This window comes from Bufo gargarizans, chromosome 2 (genome assembly GCF_014858855.1).
Source record: "Bufo gargarizans isolate SCDJY-AF-19 chromosome 2, ASM1485885v1, whole genome shotgun sequence".
NCBI lineage: Eukaryota > Metazoa > Chordata > Amphibia > Anura > Bufonidae > Bufo > Bufo gargarizans.
Genome location: NC_058081.1, coordinates 202,920,066 through 202,932,077, shown reverse-complemented (window position 1 = coordinate 202,932,077; position 12,012 = coordinate 202,920,066). Strand labels below are relative to the sequence as shown.

General features: G+C 44.6%; 1 protein-coding gene across 1 annotated transcript; it reads left to right on the top strand.

Moving 5' to 3' along the window:
* The first annotated feature begins 67 nt into the window (after positions 1–67).
* RABL2B (RAB, member of RAS oncogene family like 2B) lies at positions 68–12,012 on the top strand. Its single transcript, XM_044283410.1, has 9 exons — positions 68–158; positions 580–765; positions 2,639–2,668; positions 3,849–3,928; positions 4,234–4,313; positions 7,044–7,155; positions 8,504–8,601; positions 9,026–9,109; positions 11,535–12,012. The coding sequence occupies exons 2-9, from the start codon at positions 659–661 to the stop codon at positions 11,613–11,615; spliced, it is 672 nt and encodes a 223-aa protein (XP_044139345.1). The 5' UTR covers positions 68–158; positions 580–658; the 3' UTR covers positions 11,616–12,012.

Genomic DNA, 12,012 nt, shown 5'->3' with positions numbered 1-12,012 from the left:
AGAATCGAAGACTCTCTTCCTATTGACAGTGCGAGCAATCGTTTACCTCTAGAAAATACAAAAATAAGAAGGCGTGAAGCAGACAAGCGCGCATGCGTGGAGTGCTAATAGTCGTGCGACAGGAGCATCCGTTGCTAAGCAGAGGGAAGCGGATTGAGGTCAGTGGCGCCGGGATGGATGTAGGGTCCACATATGAGAAATTCTAATGGTGGCTCTGTGTAGACTGTGGACTAGGGGCCCTTGCTGTTTCCTACTTCACCTTCATGTGTAATCCTTAGTGCAGACCCCCTGGGGCATCATTATACCAGGGAGAGAATACAGCCAAATGTGCCTGAATGGCTGGTGCCCTCATGATGCCAGCACTGCTTGATCTCATTCTGATGCCCACTCTGATAATGAGAGTTTGGGAAGGGAGGTTCTGCATAGCGGGGGGCTATGAAGTTGCTCTCGCGGTGACCTGGCCTGGGAGTCAGGCAGTACTTTGGTTAGGGATTGTCAAGAACCACATGTGGGGTAATGTTGTCCTCTGATGATTTGTAAGATGTGATCTCTTACCTGAAATCCTGCTTTTCTCTACAGGAGAAGCCATCAGGACTCTGAACTCTGTATAGTCATGTGCGGATTTTAGTTGGCTGTGTGGAAAGTTTGAGGCATCGCTATGGCAGGAGATGAACCGGGAGTCACCGAGGTTGACCAGAAGAAGTATGACGCAGATGAAAATGTCAAAATCATCTGTCTTGGGGACAGTGCAGTTGGAAAATCCAAGTGAGTGGCAACTTAAAGAGGCTCTTCATACTCATGACCTATCTCGAGGTTGACCAGGAGCTGAGGGTCTGACACCCGGGACCCCCAAGATCAGCTGCTTACTGCAGCCTCTGGAACTAGCACCATGATTGGAGCAAGAAGCGCTGCGCCGTTCATAGTGCCGGGCTGGGTCACTGCAGCCAAGCGCTCACTGAAGAGCGGCAGTAACCTAGCGCTGCCGCTACACTATGAACAGCGATGCGCCTCCTGCTCCAATCATGGTGCTAGTTCCAGAGGCTGCAGGGAATAGCTGATCATGGGGGTCCCGGGTGTCAGACCCTCAGCTCCTGGTCAACCTCAACATAGGTAATCAGTATGAAGAGCCTGGAAAACCCCTTTGAGATGAAATTCTATATCACAATAGATAAATATAGGAATGACTCGGTCCTGTGTCATGAGAATGTGTGCTTGGGGGAATGGTTCCAGCTATAGGAGAACTGGTTTAGACTGGCATATTGTACATTCACCTACCAGATGTAATCCTGGACCACTCATGGACCTATTCTGCTGTAAGATCTATCTTACGGTATGGCATCTAAATATTGCCTTTACAGACAGTCTTTTCTTTGCTTTTCTTCTCCGTATACACAGAACATCGTATAACCAAGTGTCTTGACTAGGAAGGACAGTTTACTTAGTACATACTCATCCCTCGTTCCCCCTGATGCCGCCTTCCCTCCCATAACTTGTAGGCTCTTCTTTCCTTTCCTGTTCAGCTGCATTAACTGTTAGACAGCTGAACAGGAAGAGAAGGGAAGACATCTAGGGGGGACCTGAACGAAAGAGTCAGCCACCTATGTGAGGGCAGCGTCGGCGTAGTGAGGGACAGGCAAGTATCAACTAAACTGTCTTTCTTCCAAAGGTTACAAGAAAGCACGGATTTAGTTTAAAAAAGCCTGGATAACCTCTTTAAAGGGGATATCCAAGAATTACAACTCATCACCTATCCACAAGATAAGTAATATAGGTCTGATACTCCACTGATCGCGAGAGCGAATGCAGCGACAGTTGTGCAGTGACTCTCCATTCTCTATGGGACTGATCAAGAGGGTCGATTAACTTGGTCAGTCCCATAGAGGTTTAATGGAGCAGCAAAGCACATATGCAAAGGGAGACTTGAGACCCCCATTCACGTGATCAGTGGGGCATCAGACACTTATGACATATCTTGTGGATAAGGCTACTTTCACACTTGCGTTCAGAGCGGATCCGTCTGAGACGGATCCGCTCATATAATGCAGACGGTGGATCCGTTCAGAACGGATCCGTCTGCATTATATTGTAAAAAAATTTCTAAGTGTCAAAGTAGCCTCAGACAGATCAGTCCAGACTTTACATTGAAAGTCAATGGGGGACGGATCCGTTTGAAAATTGAGCTATAGTGTGTCATATTCAAACGGATCCGTCCCCATTGACTTACATTGTAAGTCTGGACGGATCCGTTTGGCTCCGCACGGCCAGGCGGACACCCGAACGCTGCAAGCAGCGTTCAGGTGTCCGCCTGCTGAGCGGAGGCCAAACGCTGCCAGACTGATACATTCTGAGTGGATCCGCATCCACTCAGAATGCATTAGGGCTGGACGGAAGCATTCGGGGCCGCTTGTGAGAGCCTTCAAACGGAACTCACAAGCGGAGCCCCAAACGCTAGTGTGAAAGTAGCCTTAGTGATAAGTTGTGAAAAGCTGGTATTGAGAAACATTGGCATATGGAGTATTGCATGGTCTTCACGTTGAAAGAAGTGAATGAAGATGATGCCTCCTATTAATGGAGCTACACATAAAACCTCTAACCTCACACATTGTCCTGGGATCTGACCTCCATGTTTTGGTTGCAGGTTGATGGAGCGTTTCCTGATGGATGGATTGTATCCTTTCTGAACATGTCTCTACATCTTTTATGATATAATGTGAGATAAAATAATACAGGGCTGGCCAACCTGCGGCTCTCCAGCTGTTTCAAAACTACAACTCCCACCATGTCCTGCTGTAGGCTGATAGCTGTATGCAGACTGGGCATGCTGGGAGTTGTAGCTTTGAAACAGCTGGAGAGCCACAGGTTGGCCAGCCCTGCAATAATATGTTGACTGTAGACCATGCCAGACCTGTCTTTTGTATGTAAAAACACGTGAACCTAGCCCTAGTGGGTGTCATAGATATGCAAATACTAGATGGGCAACACTAGGTTGAGAGGAAAGAATTAGACAAATACATACATATATACGGCCCAATTAAAGTGCTCTTCCCATTGCTAGGATATATCATCACTTTATCATCGGTGAGAGGAACCCCAATGATGCTGATAATAAAGAGGCTGCCATGCTGATTTGGGCTCCTTCTGGACCACCCAGCAATGCAGAGAACTGCAGCTTCCAATTCACTTGAAATTAGGAAGGCTGGTTCCAAAGGTCAGACCCCCAGAAGATCATAAAGTAAAGGCATACCCCAGCTTGATGGCATCACTTTACAAGATGAGAATAACCCTTTAGGTTTGCACATGGTGTACAATACAATGCAGAAAGTCAATGGAGGACGGATCCGTTTTCTATTGTGGCAGAGAAAACTGATCCGTTCCCATTGACTTGCATTGGAGTCATGACGGATCCGTCTTGATCAGTTTCCCAGGGCGGAAAGCAAAATACAACATGTTGCGGTTTGCTCTCCGGTCTGGGGACGCAATTAAACGTAACGGAATGCATTTTGAAGCATTCCGTTCTGTTCAGTTCAGTTTTGTCCCCATTGACAATGAATGGAGTCCCTATGACTGATATCAATACTGAAAAACTTAAACGCTAGTGTGAAAGTAGCCTTAGGCATTATGCAGATTTGAAACGTGCAGAAGTGCAATGTCCTCTGCACAAACCGTCCGTCTTATGGGAACTTAGTCTAAGGTTCAGTGAATTTCTTAGATGGTTTAATTCAACAGTATATTTCTGATGGAAGAAAATAAATAAATTCCAATGGAATACGGTATGTAGATATTCACATAATATTTACCCCAATAGATATTCCTCAATGTATCCGTCTTGAAGCCTTAACCTCTTCCAGTCGTCCTCAGCAGCTGTCAACCTTTGCATTAACGCTCTACAAATATACCACAACTGTGGATGGCAAGACGGTCCTGGTCGGTAAGTGACACCTAATCATCGCACAATGGGTTAAACCTCCACAAGTTATTCATCTAGGACTAGGATTCCCACCTGTCATTATACAGTATTTATCACATATCCACAGGATTGGTGAGACATTTATGATGGCTGGGAGCCTCACCAATCACTATAACGGAGGTCCCAAATCCCCTCCTCACCACTGGAGTTTTAAGGTGTGGTGGTCGACCATGCACCTCATTCGATGACTATGGGGCTGACTGAAAAACACTTCAAACCGCTGTCAATAGATTGACTTTGCTGAAGTATTTTTTTGTATGTTTCAGATTTTTGGGATACGGCTGGCCAAGAGAGATTCCAGAGCATGCATGCTTCATATTACCACAAAGCTCATGCTTGTATCATGGTAGGTGTTTTTTATATTGTACACCTTGTTCTGTTAAAACCTTTCCCATGTTTTTAATTTACACCCAGCTGTGGGTGTAAATTATAGGCCCTCAACAAGCCAACCAGGCACCCTTCTCTGTCCAGACAAGGGGCAAGAACCCCAAAACGGCTGTCTGCAGATAGAACGCCTTGTCCTTTTGGAGGAGACGCTGGGTTTGGCTGAATCCTAAGTTATGCTTCAAGGCCCTGCTTATGCAAGGAGTTGAGGCTGCACTGCTTGTGTTGGGTAGCAGCAGCAAGTCTCTCTTTGGCTGTAAATAAATAAAAATCTGAGAAAGGTTGCTGGCAAGTCACAGTCAGACGCTTTTTGGTCTATGACGGCAAGTGACCAAATGTTCATCAGTGTTGGCGTTTGCATGACTGTATCACAGTGATGCCATAAAGTGACATAGCACTCTTCATGTCTTGCGGCGTGACTACCGTCAGTAAGTGGCACTACAGAGACGGCTTTCTTTACCTCAGAAGTGAACTGCTATTCATACCTTATTCTGGGAAAGCTGCGTGACGGTCATTATGGCCGACTCCAATAATTGTTGCTCATCCTTTCAAGACTTTTGAATGTCAAAACCTCTGAGTGGCGCAGCAGTCAGTCTCCCTTTTTGCTTATAGAATAAAAAATAAATTTAAAAAATCACGACTCTAGGAAAGCATGGTGACCTTGTAATTGTAATAGACCTATAACGGAAGCCATACAGATTGCAGTCTAGATTTTACATACTCATATACTGTATATTATTTAAAACAAATGCTGAAGAGGATTTTTAACAAAATTACATGGATAGTGGATAACAAAGGATTGATTTTACAGTTGATTTACTCTACTATTATTATTGAGAGTGCACTTAAGGGGGTTATCTTTTTTGATGATATGGAAGATCTAGGCCCAGAAGAGGTCATCAATATTAGATTGGTGGGGGTTCGACTCCCCTGTTTGAAGGGCCAGCAGTGCTCGTGCGGGTGCTGTGGCCTCTTCACTCTATATTTGCACTCTGTCTAGATTGTAGCAGAGGTGCAGTGTAACTACAGCTTTCTTTCCCATTCAAGTGAAAGGGATGAACAGCTGTAGTTACACTGTACAGCAGTCTAGACAGCATGCAGGAACCATTGGAGAGGGCACAGCTCTTGTGCAAGCCCACTGCCAAACAGCTGATCAGTGGGGGTCCCGGAAGTCAGAACCCCACCTTTTTGTTATTGATGACCTATCCTTAACATACATCATCAATATCATAAAACCAGACACTCTCTCTTTAAAGGGTTTTTCCAGGCTTTTAATATTGATGACCTATCCAAAGGTGGTCAGACCCCCGGGACCCCCGCCGATCAGCTGTATGAAGAGAAAGCACACGCGTCTCCTGTCTCTTCCTGCTCGCTGCCTACATAGCAGCAGAGAGCAGGAAGGGAGACAGGAGACGGTACGCACGGCGTGTGTCGTGTCTTCTCTTCATACAGCTGATCGGCGGGGGTCCCGGGTGTCTGACCACCATCAATCTAAGGTCATCAATATTAAAAGCCTGGAAAACCCCTTTAAAGGGAATCTGTCACCTTTGGTTCACCTGATTAAAGCCCCTTCTTTTGTTGATCCGAGGCTCCCTTCCCCTCGCTCACTGCTTTGCCACTGGCTGGTTTTTGTCAATCAAAGCAGCCAGGGAGGGGCTGACCACAGAAATGAGCGGAATGTGGGTGCAACAAGAGAAATGGTGACGCCCTCATTGCATCAAAGGCCTAATTTTCATATAAAAAAAAAAAGGGTCATAACTCGGGAGCGGAGCATCGGCTCAACTGAGGGTACTTTCACACTAGCGTTTTTCTTTTCCGGTATTGAGTTCCGTCCCAGGGGCTCAATACCGGAAAAAAACTGATCAGTTTTATCCTAATGCATTCTGAATGGAGAGCAATCCGTTCAGGATGCATCAGTTCAGTCCCTCTTACGTTTTCTTGGCCGGAGAAAATACCGCAGCATGCTTCAGTTTTCTCTCTGGCCAAAAATCCTGAACACTTGCTGGAATGCCGGATCCATCATTCATTTCCATTGTAATGTATTAGTGCAGCATTGACGAATCTGTTCTTCCGATTCGCGCATGCGCAGACCTTTAAAAATGTGGAAAAAAAAATACTGGATCTGACAACCAGAAAGACGGATCCGGTATTGCAATGCATTAGTCAGACTGATCCGGATCCGTCTAACAAATACATCTGTTTGCGTCCGGATTGCCGGATCCGGCAGGCAGTGCTGGCGACGGCACTGCCTGCTGGAATGCTCTGCCACAAGTGTGAAAGTAGCCTTAGAAAAACATTGTAGTCCTCTGCTACACCTCAACTTTTGTAGCACGACTGATTTTTAACTATTGAGTGACAGCTGCCGGTCTGTGAGATTGCATGCATCTAGACTGCAGCTGCAGTTCAATAGCTCAAATCAATCAGTCGTGCTACAAAAAGTTGCAGTGTAGCCACGGCCCAAATCGGAAGAACCACAGCTATGTGTCTATGCAAACAGCTGCATGGGGAGGTCGCCAGTGACAGATTCCCTATAAGTGTTTGACATTCCGTATTTGTCTATTTTGTACATTTTTGTCATTTCCTAATATCCCATTTTGAGATGAAGTTTAGTCTTTTGTCCCACTAAACACATGTAATTACTACTACATCCTATGCCGGGTAAATGTGTTACGTATTTTTCACCCTTGTTTAGGTGTTTGATGTGCAGCGAAAAGTTACATATAAAAACCTGTCCACCTGGTACCAGGAGCTGCGGGAGTACCGGCCCGAAATCCCCTGTATTGTTGTGGCAAACAAGATTGATGGTGAGGAAATAGTTTATGGATTATACAAATGGAAGAACTGAAGTACTATGACAAAAAAAAAAATGTTACAACAGTAGAACCGTCCGTGTCATGTAGGAACCTAATATTATATGAGATCCGTATCATTATACCATCGGACTGTTCTAATTACCCTAGGGTTGTCAGAGAGGGAAAAACCTAGCTCCCAATTTACTTAAGAAGTAAGAGGGGTTTGCTGCAGGGGATATGGGATTGGGTCCCGTGATAAAAGAAAAATATTTCCATCGCAGAAAGAGATGGCTGAAATGCTGTCCCGTTCAGTCTCAGGATCAGTGTCGGTTGCAGTGGTCGGTCCTAGCTCAATGCCATCATTATATTTCATGGGAAACCCCCTTTAAGCGTATCTTTTCAAAATGGTTGTTGTGTCTTGGAGACATAAAAATGGTAGGCTTGAGGTTTTAGTACTGAAGTGGTAGGGGCAATCCAACTTCAAGAAGAATAAATTGGAGTGGAAGGTGAAGGACACTCGGATGCTTGTGGGTGGCCCTAGGATTGGATTATACCAGGAGAGGAGGAGAACTCACTCAGAAGTCCATTATTTCAGAGCTTTAAGATGGCTGCATTTTGCACGGTACCTCAATGATCCTGCTGAGTGGAATGACCCCTCTGTTGTTCAGATCCATGGACTTGTTGGCCTATGACTAATGGATGCTTGGCCTTGTCACTCAAGGGGAGGGGGTGTGGCTAAGGGGAAAGCAGAGGAGCTACGGTGCTCCAAGGGGCTAGGCCAACCTCTTGGTGCACTAAAGCCCTTCTTAGCATATGGAATCAAAAACTAATTTCTCCAAAACAGGGCCACGGATTTGAACACAAGAGGTTGTTTTACTCAGAAGGGTCAACACTACTTGATTGATATGGTTGATTCTGCTCACAGAAGCTCTTTAAGGGCTCACGTGCTACAGTTCCCTAGCAACCAGCAAAGGAATTTTTTTTTTCTTCTTTCTGGAGCTGTCTTATACCCCCTGCAGCATGTCACGTGTACTGTGGGTTGAGAAGCAATGAACAAAAATATAAACGCAACACTTTCGGTTTTGCTTCCATTTTGCATGAGCTGAACGCAAAGATCTGAAACATTTTCTACATACATAAAAGACAGTCCTAAAACCAGTCAGTATCTGGTGTGGCCACCATTTGCCTTACACAGTGCAACACATCTCCGTCACATAGAGTTGGTCATGTTGTTGATTGTGGCCTGTGGAATGTTGGTCCACTCCTCTCCAATAGCTATGACAAATATATATATATATACTCTTCTAGTTCTGGTTCCTGCTCATTACCAATACTGTCTTTTTTTCCTTCCTCATTCTAGCTGATCGCCGCATGACACAGAAAGGTTTTAATTTTGCCAAGAAGCATAGCCTGCCATTTTACTTTGTTTCTGCTGCCGATGGCACCAACGTAGTAAAGGTAAAGTATTACACACATGTTCTATTTTATGTTTTCTCGTATAGTTCTTAGAACTTATCATTAAACGGATTATCCAATCCCTAAAATGCCGCCCCCCCCCCCCCCCCCCTCCCAAATGCCCGGGCCCCTCACACAGGTTGTACTTACCTGGCTCCCCGGCACCCACGTCACTTCTGACGTCCGCCGCTGCATCTCCCCGTTGCGTGGATGGGGGGGGGGGGCGGCAGCCAATAGCAGGCCACGACAGGAACGAGCCTCCCTAGCGTCACCCGCCTGCTATTGGTTAGCCAATACAAGAGTGGATTCTAATGGGAGGCGCAGTGTAAAGGAATCCATTATCTTACAATTATTTTATTTTTTAATCCATAGCCAATAAAAATAAAACACTACTTTCTAACAAAACAATTTTCTTTTTACTACAAAGCTTTTTGCAGATGCCATTAAACTAGCTGTATCTTACAAGCAGAACTCAAGAGACTTTTTGGATGAAGTAATGCGGGAGTTGGAGGTATGAACATACTGTGCGCTTTATGATTGATTGGACATGCGTTTGTAGCCATTATTACGATCTGATTTTTAACATATTGCTCATCATCTCAGCTAGTTTCACCATTAAAACCCATCATCGTTTTATTTGTGAGCTGTAGTTTTTATTTGCACCATTTTGTAGAGTAAGACTTTTTGATTGCTTTTTCGTGAGAGGCATGACAAGATAACTTTATAGCTCAGGACATTACAGAAGTGACAATTCCGATATAGTGTAGTTTTGTTTGTATTTATTTCCATAATAAAGCCTGTTTTTATTGTTACAATGCATTTTTTACAATTTAAAAAAAATGTTTTCAATTTTTTTTTTAACTGTATTTTTAGTCCCACAAGAGCACTTGTACATGTGATCATTTACCTAATACATTACACTTATGTATGGGTAGCGAATTATGCCTGCTTGTCAGTATTCAACCTCTACATGGGTTAGCAGACCCGTAACCCATCGTAAGACCACTTTCACACAGTCAGAATTTGGTCAGTATTTTGCATCAGCCTTTGTAAGGCTAGTTTCACACTAGCGGCAAGGGACTCTGGCAGGCTGTACTACATGTCGTACTTTTATTCCGGCGGCCTCTCGGCGTGCGCTTCCGTCGGAACTCCGCCCCCTTCCCCCCCATTATAGTCAATGTGGCCGGAGCGGTAGTCCAGGGGCACGGGTGCACTAGTGGCAGGACAGATCCGACAGGCTGTTCACCTGCCGGAACAGCCTGCCGGAGGTCCGTGCCGCTAGTGTGAAAGTACCCTAAGCCAAAACCAGTAGAGGAGCCTACAGAGAAAGTATAATGGGAAGAGTTGTGCCTCTTCTGTGTTTTGGATCCACTCGTGGTTTTGGAATACAAATACTGATGTTAAATACATGAAAGAGGTCTTAGGCCTCGAGCTGCAATGACAACCCATCAGCACCCTGCAGTCATGGGCAGTGGTGTATCTTGGTTTTGTGCTGCCCTAGGCGAGACTAAACTCGGGCACCCCCTAATATAAATTTGACCCACCCCTTCCTATCAAGGCCAAACCCCTTCCTCTGTAAACCCCACCCCTTCCTCTTTAGGCTCCACCCTTTCCTGATAAAAACATAAACTATGCACATTCCTAGTTTGACACAAATATTTTGTATTTTGCAGATCTATAAAAAATATATAAAAATCTGTAAAATACAAAGTATGTGTGTCAGAAGTTGTGCTTTTTTAATTTTTATAATAATGATACAGGCAGATTTTATTTAATACATTTGTGCTAATTTCTGTGTTGATTGGAGGGGGGTGAGGGGCAGTATTACACAATCTGTATATGTATAAAAAACAAATATATAAAGATTGTGTAATACTGCCTCTCACCCCCCCCCCCTCCAACAGCACAGAAATTAGCACAAATACATTAAATAAAATGGCTGTCTCATTATTCTAAAAATAAAAAAAGCACAACTTCTAACACAAATGTATTTTACAGATTACTTTTTTTTTTTTTTTAAAACAATGTGCAGCTAGAATTAGTACAGTATTAACCCCTCCCTCATTCTCCTCCCTCTAACCACCCAACGGGTCCCAGCCCCCTTACCCCATAAAACAACTAAGTAATTAACTTTTTGTGAATTACTGTAATTTAAGTACTTACAGTTTTTAAAGACAGCAGGCTCAGGAATCAGTGCATTGGTGGCCGGGGCCTGGCCTCAGCGTTCACGGTGACCGCGTGCAGGATCCGTTCTGCACTTGGAGGAGATAAGGCTCACCCTAGCGTTGCCGGCCCATCACTCCACCTCCGTGTGACGTCACAAAGGCAATGCGCGGACGCAAAAGGCAGGGGAGGTCGGGAGGAAATAAGTCTTTCAACTCCTTCACTATGCGGTGCCGACGATGCCGCTCGCATAGTGAAGGATCGGCAAAGAAGGCATTTTGCCGCCCCATTGGCAAGTGCCGCCCTAGGCAAATGCCTTGTTTGCCTTGTGATAGATACACCCCTGCTCATGGGTGAGAGGGGTGATGGGATAGGGATAGAGCCCTCTTTCTAACTGCTTAGGTGCTACGTTTTCTATTGACCCCAGACTATAAGGGGTTAAAAAGGCAAGGATTAAAGGTGCCCAGCTGTCAATCACTGCTTGGCACTCGTGGTGATCCTGTGCATACAAGCTTCTGAGTCTGTACTATCGCCATAAGATTCATGTATGACATGAAGTCGGAAGGGGTTAAAGATGTTAGAACTCCATGTAAACTATATATAAGGCAATGTTAAATATACAGCTAGTGACATTGTTTCCTAATTTTTATTTTTATTTTTAAGAAGCATTTCCTCCTGCCTCATCCTGTTTCGGTTAGGTTAAAGATGTTTACTGGAACAGGTTATCGTATCGTATGTTCATAATTGGAACCTCTCTCTTTGTTTCATTACAGAACTTTGAGCTGGAGAAGCCTGAGGACACATCTGATAAAGAGGAAATATCTGAGGGCACAGAGTCGCCAAAGACTGTTTGATGTGACATCCACAGAGGATAGGTTTCTAGAACAGAAGACATGGTGTCCTGTGCTGGTCATCATGGTCCAATTCCTAATGGATTTTTGAAAATCCCAAACACGTCATCACCTCTGTTTCCTTAAGACTTATAAGGGAATCTGAATACCTGAGCCTCCTGCTGTTTTCTGTTCCATCATTATTTGTATTCATAATGGCCGACAGAACATACAACTGGAACCAAATACCAAGGTGCTTGAGCACTTTACCCTTCAGTGGTAGCTGCTGGAGACATCGTCTGGTTAACCTTCAATGTGATCACAGCAGAATTTAACATTTCAAACTTTCAGACACGTGACGCTTATACTGCTTTCTGTATCTGCAGGGTTTACTGGTTTGATAGGTCTTTAGACATTTTAT

Coding starts and splice junctions, on each gene's coding strand:
- RABL2B (XM_044283410.1), top strand. CDS start 659: ATGGCAGGAGATGAACCGGGAGTCACCGAGGTTGACCAGAAGAAGTAT. Junction 2,669..3,848: donor CGTTTCCTGATGGATGGATT/GTATCCTTTCTG, acceptor AACCTCTTCCAG/TCGTCCTCAGCAGCTGTCAA. Junction 4,314..7,043: donor AAGCTCATGCTTGTATCATG/GTAGGTGTTTTT, acceptor ACCCTTGTTTAG/GTGTTTGATGTGCAGCGAAA.